At 35.9% G+C, this 27,940-nt stretch overlaps 1 protein-coding gene across 1 annotated transcript in view; it reads left to right on the top strand.

Moving 5' to 3' along the window:
- Positions 1–27,940, top strand: part of SEC24D (SEC24 homolog D, COPII component) — a 104,607-nt gene that overhangs the window by 46,838 nt on the left and 29,829 nt on the right. Inside the window, exons 9-12 of the mRNA XM_077764724.1 lie at positions 11,231–11,369; positions 14,802–14,917; positions 22,527–22,651; positions 27,350–27,541. Coding sequence (XP_077620850.1) covers positions 11,231–11,369; positions 14,802–14,917; positions 22,527–22,651; positions 27,350–27,541 — 572 coding nt within the window. The remainder of the gene's footprint in view (positions 1–11,230; positions 11,370–14,801; positions 14,918–22,526; positions 22,652–27,349; positions 27,542–27,940) is intronic.

The raw sequence follows: 27,940 nt of genomic DNA, 5'->3' as shown, positions 1-27,940 counted from the left end.
ACATCTTAAATAAGGAAGAAATTGTTATATATGCCACATTTATATTCATTAATAAGTGGAAAGAGTTAGCTGCTCATTTACATTTTTACAAAGAAATGTTGCATAGTACCTGTCATTGGATAGTATGTCATAATTTTCTGTTTTTATTCAAATGATAAGCACTCACCATTACCTAAACATTTATGTAACTTTGGACAGCTGCTGGAATAATTTCCCCTCAATCTCTCACATTCTATCCTGTATTTTTAGCCTAATTTCTACTAAACTTTTAGATTTTGGCTCAAAGTCATGTTCTCAGGAGAGCTTCTCAGGATACCCCACATTTATACTCCTTGGAGCTCCCCTTACACCATGTCACAGTTTGCAGTTTTATGCTTGTGTATTTGAAGGTAGGGACCACATCTGATTTTCCTCACAATTGCTTTCCCAAGGCCTGAAACAGTTCCTGGAACAGTTTTGCACTAAATAAACATTTAATACATTGTCATTACACAGTATCATTTATATATGGAGGTAAATTAGATTTTGAAGCCAAGTAACTTCGCGAGATTTTCGGAATAGAGATCTATGGGTAAACACTTATTGAACAGTGTCCACTTTGTGTGTAAATGCTGTATTTCTAACCAAATGAGTTACAAAGTAAATAAAAAAGGAACTATCTAGGTACCAGACTAAGGCTAGGACTTGCATTTTGGAGTCATCTCTATCCAGACATCCGACATTTACTTGAATCTTTATGTTCTATATCAAAGAAAATATTTTATTTTCCACACATATGTTCTTATAAAAAAATCACCATTTGGAGACTTACTGCAAATTATCCTTGCTTTTAGTATTGCTGGCAGACAAAACCACCTGTGCCGACTGGGTAACAGTTGCTTAAAGAATTTCCTGGACAGTTAAATTCTTCCTAAGTTTAGCTTAGGTTTCAATTTTATTCCCCCTCCAATGGTTGTTTCTTTCAGTATTTTCTCACTATAAATGTGAAAATATATACTGTGTGTGTGTGTGTGTGTGTGTGTATTCATGAGTGACAAAGAGGGGCATATTTAAAAACAGAGAAAAATATTTAAAATGTTATTCGTTGTTTTGGAAAATAAGACAGGTAAAATTGAAGATCCAGAATTATAAAGTCTAGTGTATGTGGATATCACAGAACTCATCCACCAGAAATCACTTTTATTAGTCCTATACTGAACTACAGAGGTTAACTGAAGTAGTATATCATAGTCTTTAACATGGGGATGAGATCTAAACTTCTTTTTTTTTTTTTTATGTTCCATATTCTCTTTCTGCTACAGTTTTACAAGTTTTGAACAAATCTTTTATTTAAATACTTCAAATGTATAATTTTGTCTACATTTCTTTTTTTCACATTTCTCCTTATAGGAAAATGATAGAAAATGTGTATTAGCTTATATTTATCAATTTTATTATTTATTTGATAAATTAAGCACTCATCTTCCCTCTCCTTCCAGCTCATTAATGGTGTATAATAAATATATAAATGTACTTATTCCTCCAGATGCTTTTGAATTGGTCATGTTTGTTTTTTAAGTGAAAAAATTTTTCTCAACTTTTTTAAACCCTATTTTCAGGTCTTTCCTCCAAGTGGTTTTTGGCTGTTTACCCAAATCAAATTAACTCATAAAGGATGATTTGCGGTATCACTGGGAAATGGTCTAGTCAGTATATGTGACTGCCCACCAGGGATGGTAACTGAACAGTATTTATGTTGACAGCAGATGGCATTGCATGAAGAACTAGTAATTTCCTTAGTCTACCTTATTCAATGAGGATTTAATTCAACAAATATTTACTGTTCACTCAGTATGTACCACTTCCTGTTCTTGGTACTTGAGATCTATCAGTGAACAAAACAGATAAAGATCTCTGTCTACCCTCATGGAGCTTACATTTTAATTGAGAGAAGACCAGGCAATGAACCTGACAATGAGAAAATGATGTAATAATATATGGAGCAAGGAAAAAGGAGAGAAGAACTGGGGAAGTGAAGGCTGCCTGGGGGAAGGGCAGTTGGCAGATTTCAGATTAAGTTGGGTGGTTGGGTAGGCCTGATTGAGAAGCTGCCATTTAAATGAAGACTTGACTCATGCAGAGAGGACAGTGATTTGAAGGTGTTTTCATGGCCATATGAAGAAGTGATATAAATGAGGGAAGACTTTGTTTAACTTCCAATTCTGCTGAGAGACAAAGAGAGTGTGCTCCTAGGCTTATTATTTTTAACACTTTCATCTTTAAAGTGTAGTATTTTACAACTTTTAGAGACAGAAAACTATCAGTTATTTTGTTATGGAAGAAACAAACTTGATTAGTAGGGTTTTTAAGTCTAAAATATATTTTCTTCATCCATGCATTGTTATAAGCAAATATGTCTTCTGCAAGTGGCCTATAATTAGACAACAAAATATAATTATTCCTTAGGTATACAAGATAAACAATAATAGGTCAAGATTTAAAATAAGCATTGTGGGAAAATATCTCTCAACTATAGGATTCCTAAATATCACAGCTCCTTAAGAAGGAGTGTAAGCATCTGTTCCAGCAAGAAAAGTGATGCTGATCTTTGCAAATTTACCTGTAACTTGAAAACCTAGGTCAGCATAACCAATCTAATGGTTTTTTGTTTTTGTTTTTTTGTTTTTTTGCTTTAGGATCATTACCTACCATTTATAATCTAGTCACAAAGTAGGACTGCCATTTAGGAAAACTGATATTATGATGCTCTCTTCACTATATTTATTTTCTCTTTTGAAACTATGGATGTCCTCTTACAAAAGCAGCTCTTCCTCAGACTTTAGCATATTGTCCAATTTGGCCTTTCTATTAAAAAGCCTTCCTAGCATTAGAGGCCCTGGGTAGAAAGATTATAGCTATGTTTGCTTTAAGACACTTTGGGCCATTGTAGGAAAAGAGTCTCCTATTTGTGCATATTTTGGGATGAACTTATCCTATTAGGGTTTATCTCATCCAAACCTAATTTTCTGTGATTATCCTCAAGTTAAACATGACTTCTGTATTTTCCTTCTTCCTTCATTTTTTATTTTCTTGGTGTTCAGACTTCTTTTATTTTTTACTTATTTATTTAAAGACAACCTTTTTTTAGAAGTTTATTTTGAGAGAGAGAAATTGCAAGTGGGGGAGGGGCAGAGAGAGGAGAGAGTAAGAATCCCAGGAGGTTCTGCGCTGCAGCCTGACATGGGACTCGAACTCAGGAACCATGAGATCATGCCCTGACCCAAAGTCAGATGCTTAACTGACTGAGCCACCCAGGTACCCCTGTTCAGACTTCTTTTAAACCTGTGTTTCTCTTCTTCTATCTCTTCCCTCCTTATCAGTCATTCAACAAGCATTTTTCTGAGAATACTCTGAGAATTACTCAGTAATTGAGAATTACTCTGTAATTAAGGCTCTAGGGATCAGCGGTGAACTTGAAACATATATAGTATTAAGGAGTGAATTCTTTAAGTTAGAAACCTACTTAAAAAATTGTAACTAATATTGGGACACCTGGGTGTTCAATCATTTAATCATTGGACTCTTGATTTCGGTTTAGGTCATGATCTCATGATTCATGGGTTCGAGCCCCATGCATGGGTCTGTGCTGGTAGTGCAGAGCCTGCTTGGTATCCTCCCCTCCCTCTCTCTGCCCCTCCCCTGTGTGTGCTCTCTCTGTCAAATGAGTAAATAAACTTAAATAAAATTAGAACTAATATTCAAACATCTTTTGAGTTTTTTAAAAGAGTTTTATGAATTGAATAAAATATAGGAGATGATGCAAAAAAAATTTAGAAGTCTCTCATGGTATTGTAAAATATGATGGAATTTACTAATTTATAAATAGGTTTTAAAACCTATACCAAATATACCATTTTTCTAAAGACATCTTTTAATTTACCGAATGGTGAAATCTCTTAGTTTTCTCCTGAATTGTTACCATGTAGTCTAACTATTTTGGGGTCTGTGTCTTAAGCACAGACATTTGGGATGTATCTGGCTTTGAAGGCTCTCCACAAAATCAGTCTAGTTTCCCTACTTATCACCTTTCATCTCTGCTAAATTAGGCTACTTACTTATTAACTACCAACATACCCAAGCTTTTCCTCCTGTTACACTCTTCTTCCAAATTGAAATTGTCTTTCTCTGTCAATCGCTGAAAATATAACTCCTTATAACTGCTTATCTCTTCCTGAAAGAAGTTTTTGTTGACCCTCACCACAAGTGGTTTCTTCTCTTATTTGCTTAGCGCCTGCCATGAGCTGCCCTGGGTTTATGACACTGTGTTTGTGAGTACCTAAGAGATGTTTTGTTTGTTCATTCAAAACTGTTGACTGCCCACTCTCCCGTATATTGTGCTCTTGGAAATACAACAATAAACAAATTAGACTTGTGAGTCAAGGACCTGAGACTTTAGTAGTGACACTGAAAAGTAAAGCAGTGTGATGAGTGGTGTCAGGCACAAGATAATAAGGGAATGTACAGCTGAAATGTCTAAGCTGGTCCTCAGAGGCCAGGCTGAGACTTGGTTGCAGCTTAGACAAGTTCTCTGCGAAGTCAGGAGAGGAGGACACCCCTTCCCTTGTAACGAGAGGGAGAGAAAGGAAAATATTAGGTAGAAGCTGGCAAGTTAGTAGAAGAAAGTCAAGGGAGTTCCTATCTGAGGTCTTCTATTTTCTTTTTGAACAAGGAGGCAAAATTATCTGCCAAGGGAGGTGGAAAGAGAGCTTATTTGGAGATTGAAAAGGTATAAAGTAGCTGCTGTAGAGGAAGAGAAAAAGAAATGACGAGACATGTAATGGTTACCAGGGAGCATTGAGTGCTTGATTCAAATCATAGATCATGAATAACAGTGATGCTGAAGAGAAAAAAGCTAAAAATGATCTTTGAAGTGTACTCTAACAAGAGGATACTTTTCTGGAAATATGAAAACACAAAGTTTTAGGTTAACAAAGGCCAGCTAAAAACATCCTTAGAAAGTATATGTTTAGAATTAGTACATTGCATTGAATGTTTTTATTATCATGCTCTGTTTCTTTTCAGAAGATCCGTAACAATTTTATAAGGCATTCAGAAAATATTCTTTCATGCTGTATTTGTTATTTTAAAAAAGTCAAACAAAGCAGTACTGCTGTTTAGAAAATGTGTGTACAGTAAGTAGCCTATTGCCCTGTACCCTTTCTTTCCGTGTAAACTGACTGAATATCATATATGGCAAGGCTAGAAATAGAAAACACGTACAAGCTGCTTCCTAGTTCTCTCTCCTATGGAAATGTCTTTACTAAGTGCACTTGATACATCAGGCTCTCTTTTCATTTTAGCTTCTGGGCATAATCCTCTGGAATCTAACCCTGCTCATCTTCCAGCATGTCTAATAGTCTGAATGTTTAACATTTTTCAAGGGTAGTTGTTCATCACAGGTTCTGGATTATCTTTTCACATACCATTTCCATGCTTTCTACTTACATCTCCCTGACTAATCTAAGTTATCAGCTGACCTCTTCTTGATATAGATCCAAAAACTAGGCAGTACTCCAATCCCAAGAAGTAACTACATGCCAAAATACATTCGGCAGTATGAAACTATTGCTGCTAGAGATACCTATTTATAGTAGTTTACTGGGCAATACAATTGATGTTAAATATGACCCTTTATCACACTAGAGGACTGTGTTACATTTCAGCAGGTCAGCTTACTTTAAAACTTCTGATCTGAGGGGCGCCTGGATGGCTCAGTCAGTTAAGCAGTTGAGTCCTACTTACCCATGGTTTCAGCTTGGGTCTGGATCTCATGGTTCATGAATATGAGCCCTGAAGTGGGCTCTGTGCTGACAGTACAGGGCCTGCTTAGGATTCTCAATCTCTCTGTCTCTCTCTCTGCCCCTCCCCTGCTCATCCTCTCTCTCTCTCAAAATAAATAAACTTAAAAAAATAAAACTTTTGATCTGTTTTAGGACCCACTATAAGCAAAAATTTCTCTCCCATTACCAGTAACTATTTAGCTAAGATATTTCTTTTAGGCACTAAGTAAAGTAGACTGTTGGTCATGTAAAGACAACTGTATAGTCCAAGAGACTGATTACTTTCTTTGATGCTTTTTTAAAATATTTATTTATTTTGAGAGACAGAGAGAGACTAAGAGAGAGAACGAGCAAGTGAGGAAGGGGCAGAGAGAAGGAGAGACAGAATCCCAAGTGGGCTGTGCACCGTTAGCACAGAGCCTGATGGAGGGCTTGAACTCACGAACTGCGAGATCATGACCTGAGCCGAGATCAAGAGTCAGATGCTTAAGGAATGCACCACCCAGATGCACGTCTTTGATACTTCTACTGAAGGAAATAAAGGGAGGAAAAAAAGGGAAGAGAAATATATGCTGAAAATGAAAAATATGTATTTTTTCACAATTAGTAAACAAGTATTAAAAGACAGGGGAAGGTAGGTTGTTACAGAATTTGTGTGGGCATATTAGAACTTCTAGAAGTCTTACTTAGAACTCTGGTGCTGAAAAACAAGGAGGCAGGTAGTGGGGCAATGTGAGACAGTTTTCGCCCAGCCATATCCTGGATATGGGCAAGTGTAACCTTCCTAAGTCAGAGTGTTCCTGAAATCTCCAATTTGGCCTCTCTCTCCTCCCCCTCCCTTCATTCACATTACTGCCTATGATTTGATGTTCCAACAGGAAGATAGATGTTTGCTTTAGAAAATTTCTCCATCACAGTGTGCTGCTGAGCACCATGATGCAAGCTTCTCTGACTTTGCTTTGTTATTTTGTGCTTGGAATGCTAATGTGGCAAGCAAGAGGTGGATGCCCTTGCGTTCCAGACCATCTTTAGGTTGCTCCCTGTGCTTTGGGGCTGCCTATTTTCCCACATGGAGTCAAGGAAAAGTTGGTAGGGGATTAGAAACTTAAAGTAAGTTTTTCTGGACTATTATCTTCAGTTATTTAGGCAGATTCTGTAAGTTCTATACAATTTATGTTTAAAGTAACCTGTATTTTGTGTTGTTTAATTTTGTTTCCCTCAGAATATTTTTAACCATTTTTCTTTCAAGAGAAGTATAGGTTTTTTAATTTTATGACAGTAATAGCTGAGATAAGTTTAGTTAACGTTATTAGAGCTACATAAAATGAATGTAGCATAATCTTGAGTATTTTATCGCCTACTGGGTAAATTATATAGTTTTCTTTTAATTTTTAGTTGTGCAGTGCCACCAACTGGATATGTGCTATAAAAACACCTTCATATTTTCTTGAGCTTTCCAGATTTATTTATAACCAACCAGCTTTTAATATTTAGGTGCTTTCTGGTATTCATTACTTGCCTAAGAGAGAAACTACATAGAAAGACTTGTGTATTCCGACTTTTCTTAGTTATGTAGATATGAAAACAAAGGACATAGGCTACAAATTACAAAAATTCTTCATGTGTGATCTTTCTACATTATACTTCATTTTTTTTTTTTTTTGAGTATCTACTTTTGCTTTGGGTATGCAATTCAAATAGTTTAACATTGCCTTTTAAGCTAACGAGAATTTTTATTAATGATTATTCCTCACCTTTTCTATCCCTATCTTGCCCTTTGAATTGAATATTTACATGCTTGTTTGTTTAATGTCTTTCCTATCCTGATAGACTGAATGCCCCAAGGCAGATCATATACCAGCCCCTACTGTACAAATGTTAAAGTTACCTGAGAGAATGGCAGGAATATTGGGAAAACTGATAATATATTAATATAAGAAAAAATTTTTAAGTGTCGTAGTAGTACCAAGGAATTATTGATTCATACATCGTATTGTCTATTCCTTTTACTTGGAAAAGTAACCCCAAAGTTATTTGTTTTGTTTTTAAATCACATCATTTTAACACTGAACCTAATTTCTCAATGAGTTATATTCTGTCTTGTGGTCTAGAATTGAGTATGGTTTTATATATGCACAAAAAAAGAGAGATGTTTTATTCAATTAAAGCATCTTACTTAAAATTAGTACCAGTAAAGTATTTGGCCTAGCCCTGGTAATCCAAAACTATAAGCAAAAGATTCAAATGTTATTCTTCCTCTTTCTAACTCAGCTTCCCCACCACTTTCATGTTGTATAAGCTCATGCCACACAGGATCAGAACTAAGAATACTTTTTCTGTTTAAGAGGAGAACAGAAAAGAAAGAGAAAGCAAGTATATATTAGAGGCCAACAGATTAAAGCACATTTATAAATAAAATGAAAATCTGAAAATAATTGTGAAGTAAATATGATATAATGTAAGGGAAAAAAATTAGAGATTTTTTCAGAAACTAATTTGATTTTTTTTTTAAAAAGCTGTATAGGGGCGCCTGGGTGGCTCAGTCCATTAAGCATCCAACTTTGGCTCAGGTCATGATCTCACGGTTCATGGGTTTGAGCCCCTCATTGGGCTCTGTGGCTGACAGCTCAGAGCCTGGAGCCTGTCTTCGGATTCTGTGTCTCCCTCTTTCTGCCCTGCCCCTGCTCATGCTGTGTCTGTCTGTCTCTCTCTCTCTCTCTCTCTCTCTCTCTCTCTCTCTCTCTCAAAAAAAAATAAATAAATAAATAAAGCATTAAAAAAATTTTTTTAAGTAAAAGAAGCCGTATACATTAAAGTTGAACTCAGAAGAAAAGTGAGATTAGCTATTTATGAGCTCATGCAGACTACTGTAGAGCAGATAAGCAGACATCTGGAGAGAGCAAAGAAAATCTCTGATAGTTTTCAACATGGCCCGAGAGAGATGGAACAAGGCAGTGTAACTTAGAAACTTTGTCCTGTTGCCCCAAAAGAAAATGTAAACAGTTAAAAAGCTTTTAACATTCTTTACTGTCACCTTAATTGTTTGAGGACCTTACTTACCTATCCATCATCCAGTTTCCAAAAGAGTGAAAATAGAAAAAAAAGTAAATGTATTTAACAGCCTAGATACAGTCACTACTTGCCTCCAGTTTAGTACTAGACATTGCTTTTTGGTTCTGCAAGTTTGAATCTGCCAGGACTGGAATGCTCAGGTGTCAGTTGCCAATGGTCTCACAGTAATTTCTGGCTGGGCCTGCCTTTGGGTAAATCGTATCAGTAAAAATAAGGTTAATTTTCCTCCTGTTACTTCTGCTTTGTCTGGCAAATAATGGCATCATATTTCTAAAGTCTCTCAGGGAATTGATTATAGTCTTTGAACTCTCAAAATAAAAGGATGAGGGAAGTAAAGTTGGCTGGAGTGCAGGCAAATTGCAGACTTTCTGCCTGGTTTAATTCTTGAAAGCATCTTCTGATCTTACAGGTTGAAGCTGTAGAGCAGAACAGCAACAAAGTCATGCTTGATAATTTTGACCCAGAAACAGCTATGTTGTTATTGCTTTTTTGTTATCTTTCACTTCTTACTCTAATTCTCCATTCACTGTCCTGACAGTTTCTGGTTGGGACCTGTATCTTTTTGCTTGCTTCCCTTTTGTTCCCTCAGATTAGTTATTATTACCATCTAAAGAAGACAAACATTTGTCATTTTTTGGCCTCTCAAACACAGTGTGTATTAAAAGGTATTGCATGTGTCAGTATTTGAATCTGTATGTATCTACGTCAAATTCCTGGGGAGGGTTTTTAAAATCTTCCATGGCTCTCAGCTTTAGCCATTAGACTGTATCAGAAGTTCACGGAAGGTAGATTCCCTCTCTACTAGATCATTTTAACAGTGGCAGGTTACAGTAACAAGTTAGCTAATTAATATGTTTATATAAACAAATGCCTTTAGAAACTCAAGCCTGTCTTAAACTTATCAAACTATAATTCCCTCACTAAACACAGTCTCTCGGAGCTGAGTGATTTTGAGGGAGGAAAGGTTTTTCTGTATTGATATGACAACGACAGTTACCTTTTGTCCAATACTTTTGTGCCAAGCACAATGCTCTGTACTGCACATGTATTCCTCATTTAATCCTTCTCACAGCCTTACCGGGGGTGGGGCGCACCGGAGCCACGTCCATGGTAGGGATCAGAAGAGACCCCATGTGAGAAAATCCAGTCCATTTTCTGGCTTCCTTGAGGCAAGAGGAGGGGGAGAGGCCAATGCAGAGGTAATGGGAAGTGAACCTGAATATTTTTTTTATCCTTTCCCTGATTCTTTTATATATTATACTAAACCTGTTGTTGTTGTTGTTGTTTTCTGCTATGAGACCTCACAACTCATTTCTGAAACCTTAGCGGTGGATTAGTTTTCACACTGAACATCTGGACAATAAATCTCAGTTTTGTAAGTTGAGTAGAAAATGGCCTTGTGACCTAGCCTCATCCTCCATCTCCCGCCGCCTCCTCCTCAGGTCTCCATTAAAAAGCAGTCTGCTGTATTTACATCTTTTTCTTTAAAGAAAAACATAGTTAACGTGCCAAACCCTGTAATTCTCAAGCTTTTCTAGAAATGTTATCTTTAAAAGAGTTTATAAAAACAAGAAGAATCTTTGTGGTTTTATTCTGAAAGCCAGAAGAGCTGAAAAAACAAGGCAGACTCTAATACTGAGTTTTTCCATGTTAAAGCTGTGTAATGGTTTTTATGCATGTTTATAGGAAGAACAGTTGAAATATTTATTTTTTCAGTTCTGGCAAAGCATAATCAACGATACTGAGAGTACATTTTGTCATGGGATAAAGAGGCAGAAAAGGCAGAATCAGCATCCTTGCCTGAATAAATGAATATTATTGCATATTTCTTCAGATAGTTGCATTTTTGAGGAAACATTTTGTATTCTTTGATGAAACTATGTAAATAAACTAAAGCTTGTATACAAACTAGCACTTTTAAAATCAGACCCATTTCACTGCTTTATTTATAATTAATGAACAACTTAGCAAAGTACGTGCTACAACGTGTCCACGACATTTTTAATATATGCTTTATTAAATATTATTGCTGTCATTTTTTCTCTGCCCTCACATACTTGTAGATAAATATATATATATACACACATATACACAAATACACATATGTGCTTATTAGTGAGATAAAAATTCATATTAATTTTTGTTTGTGTACGGCCTTGACTTCAGAAGGTATTGAGAGAAGCGTCTTTACCTTCCTGGCAAACACTAAGAGTTAAGAGTTCCTTAATGAATCCCTTGGAAGACTTTTCAAATTACTTTTCAAATGTTATTGCATGGCATTCTGAAGTATCTTGAGATCATATACCTACCTGTATCTTTATTTTGCTTGCTTCTTCTAGACTCCCCTTTACTTGGTAAATCATGGAGAAAATGGACCAGTCAGATGCAACAGGTGCAAAGCCTACATGTGCCCATTTATGCAGTTCATTGAAGGAGGAAGGAGATATCAGTGTGGATTTTGCAACTGTGTGAATGATGGTAAGTGATGCCAATAAATGCTCTTAGTCAAAGCTCTTTATTAATTGAAATATATTATACTTCTTAGCTTAGGGGGAAAATGTATATGTTAAGCTTTTAGTTATACCTGAGCTTTTCCTAAATACTGGTGAGTTCACGTTCAAGAATTACTCAGGAATTGTGAAAGAAAAAGTCTCTCAGTTTTATCATCTATAAGCATAAGAGGTAAAATTTTATTTTGCCTCTAACTGATCCTTCGTGGAAGGGGATTAGTAAATAAAAGGACTTCCCTACTTCTGAAAGGTTTCTTATAAAAATAAGAATCAGAAACTTCATGTGGGAAGCTGCAGGTGCAACTGAATGCACTGATATGAGGCTGAGAGGGGCGTGGAACATGTTCTGATTGGTTTCTTTCCATGGAATTATGAAGAGGAACTTTTATCTGTGTTTACAGATGATAAATTGGAGAGATTTTTTTCTCTTTTAAAAAAAGTTTTTTATAGTTTATTGTCAAATTGGTTTCCATATAATACCCAGTGCTCATCCCAACAAGTGCCCATCACTCATTGTTTTTCTCTTTTTTCATTCCTCCAAGTTATTCCTGAATGTTGAGCTCATCAGTATTTAGGAAAAGCTCTGGTATACCTAAGGGCTTTAACATACTTATAGATTTTTTTCACCTCCAATATGAATGTTGCATTGTTTAAGAAGGAAAAAAAACATTATTATGAAGAGCTTTTACAGATTTTTTGTATTTTCAGCTTCATTCCAGTATGAACTGATTAATGTTGAAAAAAAAAAAAACCTACAACGTGGCTAAAAGCAACTTAGCATTTATTATATTCATAATGTATCAATTTTTTTTTAGTTTTTTGGTGTTAGGTAAAGTATATACTCAGCTTCCCACATTGATTTACATTTCTAGAGTTTTTCTAGGACCATGTGATGATTATGAGAGCATGAACTTTCTACATGTTTTCCTCTGTTCTTTATCTTTGTAGACATGCTTCCCTGCAGATCATTAAATCTGAAGAATGTATAGCACCATATCGGCCTAGGAGCCATGTCTCCTGTGGCTGCTGGCCACTCCCTACTCACGAGTGAGCTGAGGTACAGCTTTCTGCCTGTGTCTTTGCATTCATGGCACCTCAGCTCCGTGAGTGTTCTCTGCTGGAAGAGCTCCTTGTTTCCCTGCCCCGTTAGTACAGTCCATGGTTTAGTCCTACTTACAGGGTTAGAAAGTGGCATTGTGAGTCTTACAAATCCTTTGGTCAGTTCTTAAAGATACCTTGCTATGGTGTGAAATCGTTGGTTTCTAGCCTCATCTCAAAAACTGTATCCTCTTGGGAGGTCTCTCTCCTTGCGTTAACTGTGGCATCCACTCCATTGTAAATTGGGTCTCCCTGTGAGGCCAGATTCTTTCGTTTCTCCACCCTTACTTCCCTTTCTAGGGAAGAACTTATTCCTTGTTTCATCCTGGATGAAATCTGCAACCAAGTCATTGGCTACTACTTAATCTTGGGACCTGCATTTCAGGAGCCCAGTGACAATTCGTTTCCCTATACTTTAGTTTTTTGGGGAAGGGTCATGAGAAGGCAGAGACCTCTCCTATAGCATTTGGATAAATACCTCCACTAAGGTCACCCACTCCTCAATGTCTTTAGCCAAGCCCTCAACTTTCTTAGAAAAGTGATCAGAAATATACGTGGCTTTTAGATCCAAGATCCTCAGTTTGGTGTGACAGCCTGGCTCCACATCCAAAGTGTCAGCTGAGAGCACAGCCACTTCCTGGTAGAAGAACCACTCAGAATTCTTATATCTCTTCACGATGAACTCTCTTTCCTTGGGTATTCACTACTAGGAGGCTGCCATGTTCATTTTCTAATAGGGTTATTCATACTAGGCTCAAATATTTGTCCCTAAAAGGAGCCAGACTCTGCTAGATTTACACTGACACCTGCATTCTTCATTTAGGTTTAAAGAAGACAGAGGTTTATTGAAGTTAGAAAGAACCCAGCAAGCTAGATCACATGGTTTCACTCTATTTCCCTTCAAAGTGTCCAGAGATTAACAGTGGGAAGCACGTGGGGTTAAAAGGCATGCAGGAGACAAGTGTAGTGCATAATTTACAATGTGACTTGAATTTTGTCTTATAAACACGACAGATTAAATGCTAATGGATGTGAAATTAACTTTAAAAAGAAAAATTTCACACATTACATGTACATGTGTGAATGAGAATTAACTACAGATTACACCATGTAGAATTTATCACACCGTAATTCTAAGTAGCCAGTATAACATCATTTACCTCAACTGAAAATAACACAATAGCAAGTTTAGGCCCTCATAGTTTACTTATTTGAGCTGAGACTGTTAGTTTCCCTAATCTTCCCTAATCTTTTCAAGACATTTAATTTTCCAAATTCAGAGATCCATATGTACACAAGAGTGTTATAAAATTTACTTAAAACAAATGGCCACAATATGGTAAGAGAATAGAAAAATCAATTCTTGATGATTAGTTTTAAGTCCAAACTGAAAATAGTCTCATTATAAGTGTTAGTTCACAACTAAAAATAAAGTATATGGAGTTACTCGGTTTAACAGAAAACATATTACTTCTGTGGTCTTACAAATGAAAATGTTGTTCTTTATGAAATGCTTAAAGTCAGAGCATTGCTGGTTATTCTAAATACTTCCATTGTCAGTGGTTTGATAGCTAGCCCTATTAATCTCAAGGCAACAGGAGTTTGTTTTCACAGAGATACCAGGCCATATTTGTCCAAGTGTTCAGTGTGTGACTCATAAGTGGTCCTGTGCTGTTGGATGACTTCCAGGCCTTTGCCAGAACTAACCTTCTTAGACATTTGAATCGAATTAAGAGTTCTCAGCTGAGATCTTAGTGGTATAGTCTTTCCCTAATACAGTAATCCTCTCTACTCTGAAGCCCAAACATTAAAAGATTGCCATGCAAACTTTCCATGACTGAAGACGTCTCTTAATTAAAGGATAATAAATATTATAGTTAATAGTACAGTCCAAATAACCAATGTATATTTCTCTTAGGTATGTTGAAAGTTTAAATAGTTAGAAAAGCCAGAATTCCTTTTAAAGGAGGTAGTTTAAATGGGGATAATTAAATTTTCTTTGTGACAACTACAAAAACACCATTACTTTTATCCTCCGTGTCTTCACAGTGGTCCAAATCATAAATGTTATGTGTCATCAGTAACTTGCAGAAGAGTCAAGAGGATTTTTTTTAGAAAACCGTTGTACTTTCCAACACATGCTTTCTAAATACTGGATATTTAGAATACGCTGCATTCTAGCTTTAAAATACTTTATTTCCCCTCAACTAATTCTTTTCCTCCCATAATAAATTTTAAGAACTTATTAAGTTGTCTGTGTTATGAAAACAAAAGATTTCCTTTCTTACTCTGTTTTTATTAGTTCCACCATTCTATTTCCAACATCTGGACCACATCGGGAGAAGACTGGACCACTATGAGAAGCCAGAGCTATCCCTAGGATCTTATGAATATGTTGCTACTTTGGATTACTGCAGAGTAAGTGTTCCCAGGACTTCATGTGTTTACACGTGTATGTCAAATTCAAGTGAATAACTTTCATACGTAAAGAAGCGACTCTTGATTGACAACCAAAGTGTTTTGGTGGTGTCATGGGGATGTAGAAATACCTCAGATGCAGATCAAGGCTTCTAGGCTGTTCCACAATTAAATTGCCAAACTGCTCAGTGCAGTGATTATTTTTAAAAACTAAAATGTGATGCCAGAAATAGAAAACAGTAACTTAATTTTTATGTCCCTATCAGATAAAATATTCTGGGTTCTTAAAGCAACAGTTCCATATAGGGCCTCCACCTTTTTTGTTTTGTCAACACTTTCAGAAACTTTTCTCTTCCAGGGCAGAAGCCCAACCAGTATGGCGACTAAGACAATGACAGGTTTCTTTACCGCCTTCCTGCATGCTAGTTGTCACCACAGTGATTTAAGGCTCTTAGAATCTTCCTTGGACTATCTGAGAGCCTGGGATTCTGGCTTGTGGTTTCCTTCCTTTACAATGTATGCATGACACTCCTCCTTACTTCCTTAATCTAAAAAGTTAAATTAAAAAATTTAGCTTTCTTTATAAGACCAGTAATTGTTGGACTCCATACTACACCTCAGCTATCTCTTCATTTATATAAAACACTCAGCACATACTCTGAACTCATCACTCCTTTTTACATCCCCCTGCTTTTAGACAAGATTGTTTTGACTAGACTATCTTTGCATCCTCCTATTACATTTATCTATACTCCACCCAGCAAACTCCTACTCATTCTATAATATCTGGCTGAAGTTTTATTTTTTGTGGGTATGTGTGCATGTGTGCACATATACAACTTTTCTTTGATTTCATCGTGGTGGTTATTTACTAAATCTTTCATTTTTTTCTTCCCCATAGAATTTGGTCCGTATATTTGTTTTAGCAGTTATCCCCATGAAATTTAAATCTTCTTAAATGTTTTCCCTCTTCATGGATTTCGATATTCTTGGTGACAAGAATCTTGTCTTTATGGCACCTATAATAGTGTCTAGTGCAGGAAAGGCAGTTGATCAGTGTATGTGGAATGAATGAATGAATGAATGAATGAATGAATTTCCAGGTCTGTTACTATTCCTAGGACTGGCTGTTTCCCTTTTCTAATGTCACAGTGAGAGTGGCATCATTATGAGTAACTTGCAGGCCTTTAAAATTCTTCAGTGATTTGGAAATATTTTCTTGGGTATCCATCAGTTCAGATTTCGACTTATATCTGAAGTACCATATGTAGGTAGACCTAAAGAAAGAGTCATTCTGACTTTTTTTCTTACTTCCCCTTCCAAATATGAATGCCTACTGATGCCCAGTTCTCAGAAAACAGCCTCCAACCCACAGGATTCTATCACAGGTGTTTGCTAGAGACCTAGTTCATATACTGAGTATAAGTACAAGGAACATTTTTCCTAAATAGAAGTGTTTTGAACTGATTGGATTTACATTTTTTCAGTTAATATAAATTTTGCATTTATTTTAATGTTTTGTGTGACTTTTTCACTACATTATATAGAACTAGTTATTAAGGAAAAGTTAATGCTTTATTAATTCAAAATGTAATCTTTGAGCATATTTTGAGAAACACAAGAACATTTTTGACATACATGCTTTATATCAGACAAAAAAACCCTACAGTACCAACTACTTTTAGACAGTGTATTTGTTCTTTACTGCTATTAACTGAAGGTGAATGATTAAATAGACCATAAATATTTGCATTCTAATTAAATGTAATAAAACCATTATAACTAGTGATATGGAAAATTTATTGATTGGTCTTTGCAACCATGGCATAAAAATAGCTATGTTCTCAGTTTCTAGTTCTCTGCCAAAAAGGCTATATTATCTTGATTTTATGCTTTTTTAGTACAAACTCAGGCAGAGAGTCAAATCTATTTCTGGGAACAAAAGTCTCAGTATCTTCAAACTTTGTTATCTGGAAATGTTCCAGATGTCTAATTGATGGGAAATTTCACCCAGAAGGCAAAGAACCAAATAAAAAACATCTATACACATTTTGAAGAATTTTTTATAAGTTCAGTTTACCTTTTATTATCCAGAAATGTTTAAAATAAAAGATGGTGTATTTTCAAATTTAATTATAATTAAAAATGTAAATAATGTATAATAATGAGTTCTTTAGGGATTTGGAAAATGAAAAAGTATTTAATTTTGTCATGTATTTTTTAACTACAAACTTAACAGGAGAATTACAAAATTTTTCCCCTATTAATTTTAATTCATCTTGATACCAATTTTACATAGTAAAATTAGCATTGATTGAATATTTACTGTGTGTGATGCTCTGTGCTAAGTACTTTTTATGTGTTGTATCATTTAGTTCTCAAGTGATTCCATGTGACAAGTACGACCGTTACATGGGGAAACTGAGGCCTAGAGCTCTTAAGTGCCACCCTCAAATCACACACATAGAAAGTGCTGGAGCCGGATTAAAAGCTGTGTTGGCATCACCACAGAACCTCTATTCTTTATCAGTATAGTGTGGATCTGTAGGCAGTTATTTAGAAAATCAGCATGGTGCTCCCCTGGAAAAAAAGACCCCAGCTCTGTTGCATAATGGTTTTTCAGTTAAAAGTTTACAGACTATATCTATATACAAAGTGTACCTGAAATGTAAAATCCCATTCCAGGCCAGGCTTTTATTTTCTAAATAAAAATATCGTTTCTCCACCTAATTTTATTATTTTACTTTATTTTTAAAAGTTTACTTATGGGGAGCCTGGGTGGCTTAGTCACTAAGCGTCCGACTTCAGCTCGGGTCATGATCTCATGGCTCGTGGGTTCGAGCCCCGTGTCGGGCTCTGTGGGGACAGCTAGCTCAGAGCCTGGAGCCTGCTTCAGATTCTCTATCTCCCTCTCTTTGACCCTTCCCTGCTCACACTGTGTGTCTCTCTCTCAGAAATAAATAAAACATTAAAAAATTTAAAAAAATAAGAGTTTACTTATTTATTTTAAGAGAAATGGGGGGGCGGGGGTATACAGAGAGAGGGAGAGAAAAAATCCCAACCAGGCTGATAGTATGCTGTCAGCGTGGAGCCCAAATTCATGAACTGCAAGATCATGACCTGAGCCTAAATCATGAAGAGTTGGATGATTAATGGACTGAGCCATCCAGGCACCCCTCCACTTAATTTTAATCCACTGTGACATTTAATGAATACCTAGCATGTCCAAGACACTTGGTTCTGTGAATGAGGGATACCAAAGCAAGCAAGATAATAAACATGATTTACGTGAAGATACTTCCCATGTAGAGACCTGATAAGTATATAATTATGATATGAACCCAAATATGATAAATGCTGTAAGAGTGAAATAGTTGGAGTGCCATAACAAAACAGACAAGCGATAATGTATGATTTGGAGGATCAAGGGAAGCTTCAAAGAGTAAGTGACATTGGAGCTGGTTATACCAGGAGCTGAGTTTGGACTTGTGGAAATGAGAGAGAAAACTAAACAGTCAGTAGAAGCAGAGGATTTGCCACTTAATCCCACTGTCTTCAGGGGCAAGGCAGGTATTGTAGATGAGTGACACGGAGTTAGTATGGGGACTAGGATAATTGGAGAGTATGTTCCCTTTCCCCCAAAACACATTCATATTCAAATATTTTTTAAAAACACTATGCCAAACAAAATACTTTTCTGGCCAAGTTCTTGGCCCAGGCCCATTAGACTGTGACTTCTGGATAGGAAATGTTTGAAAATGGCAAACACTTAAATTAGTTGAAGGAATGTGTATTAAGAAATAATGGGAAGTAAAGCTGGGAAATTGTTTTGAGATACAGACTAAGTTTTTATATTCCACTGGGTTTGGTATCATAGCCGTGATCTCCTGGTTTTTATACATGTTTGTTACATGGGTATTATGGGAAGCCTTAAATGCCAGGCCATTGAGAAATTTATGTTAATTCCATAGGTCATGAAGATCATTAAAGGTAAAGAGGAAGTTGTTTCCTTAATTCTTTCATCCATACATTTATTCATTCAAATGGTGGTATTGAGCACTCTTTGTGCCATGGTCTGTGCTTGACTCTGAGGACTCAGTAAATATCCTGTCCTCAGAGACAGTGGCATTGTGATCTATATTGTCTTTGAGATCAGACCATTTATTCTGACAGCAGTTTGTATAATAAGAGAAAGAGATGGAGACAGAAGGACATTAGAAAATTAATGCAGTAGTCCATGTAGAAGAAAATAAAGGGAGTATAGCAGTTCAGTTCCTCAAAAAGTTAAAAATAGAATGACCAGGTATATACCCAAAATAATTGAAAACAGAATCTCAAAGAGGTATTTCCACACCCATGTTCATAGCAGCATTATTCATAATAACCAAAAGGTAGGAGTAATCCATGAGTCCATACGCAGATAAATGGATAAACAAAATGTGGTAAATATATATGCGGAATATTATTCAGCCTTAAAAGGAAGGAAATGTAGACACATGCTAAATATGGATGAACTTTTAAGGACATTATGCTAAAGGAAATAAGCTAGTCATATAAAAGACAAATACTATGATTTCACTTATATGAAGTACCTAGAGTAGTCAAATTCATAGAGACAAGAATGTAGAAATGTCGAATGGTGGTTGCCAGGGTCTGGGGAGACCAGGGAATGGTAGGTCATTGTTTAACAGAGTTTCAGTCTTACAAGATAAAAAAGTTCTGGAGATGGATGGTGGTGATGGGTGCACAGCAGTGTGAATGTACTTAATATCACTGAACTGTACACTTAAAAATAATAAAGGTAGCACATTTTATGTATATTTTACTACAATTAGAAATAATTTTGGGGGTGCCTGGGCAAGAGTCAGTTGAGCGTCTGACTCTTGATTTTGGCTCAGGTCAGGATCTCATGGTGGTGCAGTCGAGTCCTGAGTCAGCCCCCAGGCTGGAGGTGTAGCCTGCTCAGGATCCTCTCTCTCCCTCTGCTCCTCCCCCACTTGTTTGAGCTCATGTGCATGTGTACTCACTTTCAAAAATAAATGAATAAATAAATAAGATCTTTAAACAAGCTTATTATAAAAAAGAAATAATTTTAAAAACAGAGTAAATGAGGGTCTAAATTTGGGTATTGGAACCAGAAAAGCTTCACAATTAACTGGTTGTGGTTGGTAACAAAGGTGGACAATTCCACAGAAAAAAATGAGATTTGAAACCCAAGAGTATTTTTGAGAATCATGCTTTCTCTAAAGAAGGTCAGTATGAGATAAATGTTGTCTTACCTGCTAAAATTCTGAGTGAAGATGCTGATAGGATCTTTATGTGGAGGTGTGCTATAGTTAAATGGAATACTGGTCTGAAGCTTAGAAAGGAGACCATGATGGGTAAGAATTTGAGGAGTCGCCTGTGTAGAGGTGACTAGTTAAAAGAGGTGCTTAGTAAATGAGATTTCTGTGATGAAGCATGTGGTAACAAAAGGGAAGAGAGTGTCCTTTGGAGAAAGATAAGAAAATGCAGTCAGAAAAGCAGAAGAGGAAATGACACCACAGTGCTGTGACAGCTAAAAAAATGAAAGTGGTCTACCATGCCTAAAATTGGATAGATAAAAGAGATTTAAGGATAAAACTGGATTTTACTTAAAGTTATTCATTTGCAGTCAAGAGGTCTGTGACAGACCTCTTAACAGAGTGGTTTTGGTAAAGTGTCATGGAAAACCAGTTTTATAAAGTTCATACATGTTAAGTTTGACTGTACAACGTGAGCTAGATTCAAAGGATGGAGTAATTGACTAAAAAGACAGCCAATAATGAAGTCATTAGAGTTTTCTAGGCATGAGATGACAAACTTCTGGATAGCTAAGAGTAGGGACTGGGTAAAACATGAAAGAAGCATTTTGAAAGAATAGTCAGTGGGACTCAGTGGTTGAAAGAAAAGAAGAGGTGCCTGGGTGGCTCAGTTGGTTGAGTGTCCGACTTCAGCTCAGGTCATGATCTCATGGTTCGTGGGTTTGAGCCCTGCATCCGGCTCTGTGCTGACAGCTAGCTCAGAGCCTGGAGCCTGTTTCAGATTGTGTCTCCTTCTCTCTCTGACTCTCCCCTGTTCATGCTGTCTCTGTCTCTCTCTCTCTCAGAAATAAATGAAAAATAAAGAAAAAAGAAAAGGAATAGTTAAATGTAACGTCATGTTTTTAAGCCTTTGAATTGGTGTTTACTGATGATATTGATAGAGATAGAGATATTAGAAGAGAATAGCATTTAGAGGAATGATGAATTAGTTTCACATACATAGAAAACAAGTTACAGTAAAGGATTCCATAGACTTATGGAAACTATTCAGTAGGGAACTAGTAATGGCAAACTTAAGCGAGATCACAAGAATAGTAAGACACATTTGGGTTGGTCACAAAGAGGCTTTGGTTTAATTAATGGAAATGAATGAGTTTTATTTGATTTAAGTCAATGGAAGTCTACTTTATAAGTTAGATTAGATGGGAATCAGGAATGATTTGCAAAAAAAAAAAAAAAAATTGCTCAGACAGCAGTAGAGTTCTTTCATTTCTTTGTTGGCCTGATTTTGAATGTGCCAAAATAATGAAGCTTCTATGTTGATGAGTTTTAAATCCTACAATTCTTTTCTTTTTCAAATGACAGACTTTTATTAAAAGACTGTTACCTCTAGCCTTGTAGTAGCTAGAGAATGAATTAGTAGATGAATTGGAGGCATCATCATCTAATTTTATAATTGTAATAGTTAAAATACATTTTTACTTTAGAACATTCTTTGTCATTTATCATACAGTTAAAAATTGAATTAGCCTTAACTCTTTTTTTGTTTGTTTGTTTGTTTGAGTCACTAAGCTTGCCTGTGGCTCTGTTTTCTAAATATTTTCTAAGACCTAACTGAATAATCACTTCCTAAGAGCTCTTTGAACACCAGCCAGTAAAGGGACCAAAAGCTACAAAACATTTATATAGCAGCTGATTTATGTTATAGTGATTGTTGAAACAGATAGAGAAAAGGCCCAGTATTCCATTTTTACCATAAATATATAAAGAATGGGTAAATATTTGATACTATAGTACAGTGCTAAAGTGTACAATTATATTTTAGTATATAATAAAACTGAAAGAGCTTACAAAGGAAGATATTTGAAAATAGCATTATCAAGTTAATGAAATTCTACTAGTTCAAGACGAATGTCAATTAGTGTATGTACTTTTGGGGGGCACAATTTGTTAAGGTTCCAGACACACTTATTAGAAGGAGAGGGTTGTAGACAAAGTTGGCCATTAGACTGTACTTACCCTTGGGTACTTGTAGTGAGAAGGTCTTTAGGGTGCCACAGAAGTGAAGCTTCACTGTTGGATATCATAATCCCGTCAAATTCAATAGTCTATCGGAGGTCATACCCTGGAAAAGAAACAGCTTTTATCTTTTTTTATAGCATCAGACACTGTGTTCTAGAAAATGATTTAATTCCACAGATGTTATATCCTAAAATGTTAAATGAAAAGTTTGTGATGATATCTTCAAGGGTTTGAGTGTTTTAATTTGATTATGCAATGTATATACTTTATAATTACATTTTTGTGATTTGTTTGCTTTCCTATAGAAAAATAAGCCTCCCAGCCCACCAGCCTTTATCTTCATGATTGATGTTTCATATAGTAACATCAAGAATGGTCTTGTGAAGCTCATATGTGAAGAACTGAAGACTGTGCTGGAAAAACTGCCAAAGTAAGGGAACTGCCATTATTTTTCTAATTTGCACAATATTACTGAATTAATTTATTGGCCAGAAAACAAGTGATGAATGACCCATGGATATCTTTTGCTAATGGGGACATTGAGTATTTATAAATTAAACAGCACCAGTTCTTTGAGTCCTTAAATAGTCAGAGTTATCTTTTGTGCAAAGCAAAAGAAACAAACTGATAAAAATTAAGTCTATGGTAAACAAGATTCAGAGTACATTTTAATTATAAGGAGAATCCCAACAGTGTGATGGGAAAGACTTTGGATGTCTGTTATCCATCTTCAAAGGGGTTGGTTTTCCAGTGGAAACTGGTAGTTGTGGCATGTGGTAGATAGAGTTCTAAGGAATGCCAGTAAACTGCACTGTTGTCTTATGGCAGACATGGTGGCTTTTTAGCCAGATTTCCTTTAGGCCCTTATTATACACTGTTAAACCCCTTTGCCACTTTACTGCCACCAGGTCCTGTGACTTAAAGCATAAGGTAGATCACTTTTCTTGTCACAACAGGGGGCAGTGCACAAAAGGAAAGGTGGAAAGATATTTCAGCAAACATGGCTATTTTTCATAGTATACAAACTAGTTGTTTAGGATGAGAACTGTCATCCAGTAAGGAGACCTGGGACCAAGAGAAGGTCTTCCTTTATGAGAGGAGACACGCTTAAGAAAATAAAAGAGGCTGAGAAATATCGTCTGAACCCTAGTGTCTGAACCAGTCTCAACATCTTCCACCCCTCTATATCTCCTGAACAATCTCTGTTCTAGAAAGGGATGCTTTGAGGGATGGGCTGTCCATAGCCCTTGGGTGTCCTGAGTCCTTGGGTGTCCATCCTCTATATTCGTTCCACATGTGGCTGCTTCACTGGTGCACGTGAGGCTCAGATGAGTGAACTCTGGACCTCCCAGGAGTAGCTTTGTTTGTATCTATGAAGCTAAAGTCATAATATTCTCAAGGATGGTTTGGAAAAGCAGTTGGGGATGTTTAAAAAACATTGAGGTGATTTCAAACTGAATTCTAGAATGAAGAATGAGCTGGGAGCGAGTTGAAGATGGGGCATAAGAAAGGCATGTGGTGCCTGGTGACAGTTTGTGACTGTAGTTTCTGTTACCTCGTTCTCAGGGATACTTGAGAACTGTGGACTGTCTGCTGAATAGGGCTGACTTTATCATAAACTTCTCTCACAGGGCTGTTTTAACTCTAAATCTGAAGTTGGAGCTTGATTCGTCTGAAAGAAAACTATAGTTTCTGGAAATGATGTCTCTCTCTTTCCCTTCTCTCAAACTGGTTAAATTGGACTATCCTATTCTCTGGATTACCTCACCAACCCATTGCTCCTTTTCAACACAGTGCTGATATGAAGTGCATAACCTATTGATATGAGTTATGAAATCACACTCCTTCCTTAGTTGTCATCATGACTTTTATATCTCATTGGAGCAGATTGTGGCTTCAGTGAAAGATAGGAGAAAACAATAAATGATGCTGGTTATTCCCTGCTACTTTTAAATGTCCCTTTTCAAAGTTTCTATCCAAGCCAAAATACCTTTTCTCCCTTTATCTTTTAAAACAAATCTGGTTGCTTTTTTTTCTTCCCCAAAGTTTATTTTGGTGTCTGTAGGTATATAATTTTATACTTTTTATGGTAAGATAGCCATCAGTTTGATTTACTTCTTTGAACCAGGTAATATGCCAAGTAACTTTTTAAAGCACAGTCTAAGTCTAGATTAATGTCTAAGGTATGTTCATCTCTTAGCTGATCTTTTGAAAAGGAAAGGCCCCATTATTTACTATTTAACTTTGAATTTACATCTTTGATTTTGCTGGATGCCATTTCTGTCTGACTTCTCTGAAACAGGAAAGAAAAGATTTGAAATATTTCCTCTCGTTCAGATCAAGCAGTTGGTTGGTTTGTTGTTTTTTTTTTTTTTTCTGGTTGTTTTTACTGCTCCTGTAGCTAAAATGTTCAAAATGCTTGATTTTGGAATATTCCAGTTCATCCAGTTACTAACATCTTCAGTTATGGCCTGTCAGATTCATTCCATTAAAATAATAGGGACAAGTATTGAGGGACAGGTTGTTCTCTCTGATATCCCTTATGTACCTTTATAAAATTTATATAGAATTAATATGAAGGAGAGACTGAGATTTCATTTTCTTTTGGTTATGATTTAACAAGGCAGTTATACTGTTGAAAAAGAAAATTTTAAGGTAGTTCTTTGTTTCTCAAACAAATTAAAAAAATATGTTCCCATGAAAACATGTTATAATATTTTGCAATAATGTGAAATGTTCTGATTAGATGTTTTTAAAAATGGTAATTTAGATTTTAAGTGAACCCTGTGAATCCCAGGATACTCCTTTCCCATCATTTGAAAATCTTCAAATCCAATGGGAAATAACAATCCAGATTCTTCTCTGTAATTTTTCTTTTGTGTCTTTTGCCTTAATTGACTCTAAATTAACTATTAAAAGAAAATAAATGCTCTTGGGATTTTCTGGACATTTATCACCTTATGCAATAAAAGGTTTACTCAGAAATGGGAGCTTAACCAGTGGTGTGCTGGTAAACTGGATCTCAAATAAGTAAAGCCTTTATTGTAGTGTTTGCTCATCCCTGTGGTGTAAAATATTTCTAGCCAGGCTGATTTTAAACTAGCAAGGTGACATCACTCAGCAGGAGTTGGGAAAAGATGCATACAATCAATTTATCAATTTGAGCTCTAACTTGCCATCCTAAATACAGCATTTCACCTTCACAATAATAATCCTGAGCAAACCTCTAATTCCCCATGTTATACTAAACCTTGCAGGAGCAGGGAACATAAACTATAAATCCATAGTCAAGGATTCATGATGTGTTAACTACCAGGTACTATATACTAAGAGCCCAATGAGAATGATTTGTAGAAATTGAGAAGAGGAAATAACTATGGTTGGTAGCATCAGGGGAGGTTTGAGAGAGGAAGAGTATCTGTATTTGGTGTTAAAGAGTAAAATTCTAACAAATGGGGGGGGGCAGGGAGAACATGGGTACAGTATTGTATAAGGGTTAGTTGCATGAAATCATACAGTTTAGGATATTCAGGGGTGTGTGTGTGTGTGTGTGTATAAGTCTGTGTGCAGTTACAAAGGATAAGGATACTATTTCTGAAAATTTTGCAAGAGTCCACAATATAAACATTTACCAAGTGCTTTTGGAAGGGATTATGAGGATCTATTTAATCTGCCTACCCATTCATGAAGGCTGCAATGAAGAACAAATACCTTCAATTATTAAAGGAAGTAGAGAAGAAATAAAGAGGTTAAAGTCAATAGTTTGTCAGCCTGTACTCTGCTGAAGCATCAAAGAAATTGGGAAGCCTATAGTGGGATCAACAATATGAACTTCAGATACTTTCAACTATATATTTTATTTTCCTTTCTCTCATACTCAACTCTTTATGATATGTATAGAGTTTAGGAACTGAGCATGCTAGGTTCTCTTTTAAAAAAATTGTCCCTAAGCAAAATAAGTTTTACTGATATCTAAGGATCAAAAAAAATGGCATATATCTTTTGTGTCTGTCATGTAACCATTGAGTGCTGTTATATACACCAGTGAAAGTCAGTAAGCTCGTCAAGTAGTGCTGTAGGAGCGGGGAGGGTCAGAGGAGACAAAGAGAAACTTGGGAAAACATTTATGGGAGTTTAGACCACTCAAATCAAGTATAGACTTGAATATACATTCATGCCTTATACTCTTTTCAGGAAGATTAAGGCCTTATCTTGGAACTTTTTTAAAAAATTTACTTCCGGGGTGCCTGGCTGACTCAGTTTTTTAAGTGACTATTGACATCGGCTCAGGGCATGATGTCACTGTTTGTGAGATGGAGCAGCATTGGGCTTTGTGCTGACAGCACGGAGGCTGCTTGGGATTTTCTCTCTCCCTCTCTCTCCCTCTGCCCCTCACCCTGCTTGGGCATGCACTCTCTCTCCCTCTCTCAAAATAAATACATAAACAAAATTTACTTTTCATTATGGTTTTAGAATTACTACTTTTATTGTTTTGCCATGACATCACAAATGCTTACCTATTTAGAATTATATCATCAATTCACATATGTGATTTTTTAAATATATTTACACGGTATGTTTATATGGCGTATAGCTCTCAAAATCTAGGCAAATTTCTATTGAGAGTCTCTAGAATCTGTAAGAAAAGAATCACACAGAAGGAACAAGTCCTTTCTTGATAAAAATAGCTATCCTGTTTGTAATCTGAGTGTGCCTTTCTCTTGCTTCAGATGTTCCATTTGTTCTTCTGACCTTGTTGTGACTTCTGAGAGAGCTTTGTTTATAAAGAATGTAATAAGCCTAGCTTGTTTATTAACAAAAAAAAAAGCACACCTTGCAATTGCTATGCATTGAAAACACATATATTAAACAAAGAAATGTATTTTCATATCTGTTTTATTTTTTTACCTAGAATTTTGAGAATTTTTTCCTTTATCAACTTATTTTTGTAATATCCCCCATCCCCTACTGTGACTCAGTATTGTTTGTATATGGTAAACATTCATTAAGAGCAAAACTTAAAATATATCTTCCATTTATTTTATAGAAGGTATACTTACTGAATTTCTGATAGAAACCTCTCTCATAAATACATGAAAGAACTTCAAACATTGTGTTTTTCTCATAGGGAAGAGCAAGAAGAAACTTCTGCAATCCGAGTTGGTTTTATCACATATAACAAAGTGCTGCATTTCTTTAATGTAAAGAGCAATTTGGCCCAGCCTCAGATGATGGTGGTGACCGATGTTGGAGAGGTCTTTGTTCCTCTATTGGATGGTTTCCTTGTCAACTATCAAGAATCCCAATCTGTGATTCACAAGTAAATATCAAGTGTTTTATGATTTAGATAAAAATCAGGGATCTGTTTTGAATTATTTTGATTTAATCACATGTTGTTTTGTGGTTAGCAAGGGGGTTTTAACATATGGGTTGTAAAACTCTATCATTTATGTTACTTCTATTTTAAATGTACGGCAATATCTAAAAGGGAGAAGTTTTGTTTTTGTTTTGTTTTTTTAATATACTCAACCAGATCAGTTCCTTCTATTTGCTAGAAAGGTTATGCAAAGGAGATATTTCCTGCATGTTGATGAGTATATTCAACAATGATGGTAATAGCTAAAGATATAGCCATTGTTCCAAGAATTTATAGTCTCAGAAGTCAAATATGTAAATAGTGAAAAAATATTTACAAAGAGTATGCTTTTGTAATTGTCCC

The sequence above is a fragment of the Crocuta crocuta genome, unplaced genomic scaffold, assembly GCF_008692635.1.
Source record: "Crocuta crocuta isolate KB4526 unplaced genomic scaffold, BGI_CrCroc_1.0 scaffold708, whole genome shotgun sequence".
NCBI lineage: Eukaryota > Metazoa > Chordata > Mammalia > Carnivora > Hyaenidae > Crocuta > Crocuta crocuta.
The sequence above is the reverse complement of the archived record's forward strand: the minus strand, read 5'-3'. Positions and strand labels throughout refer to the sequence as shown.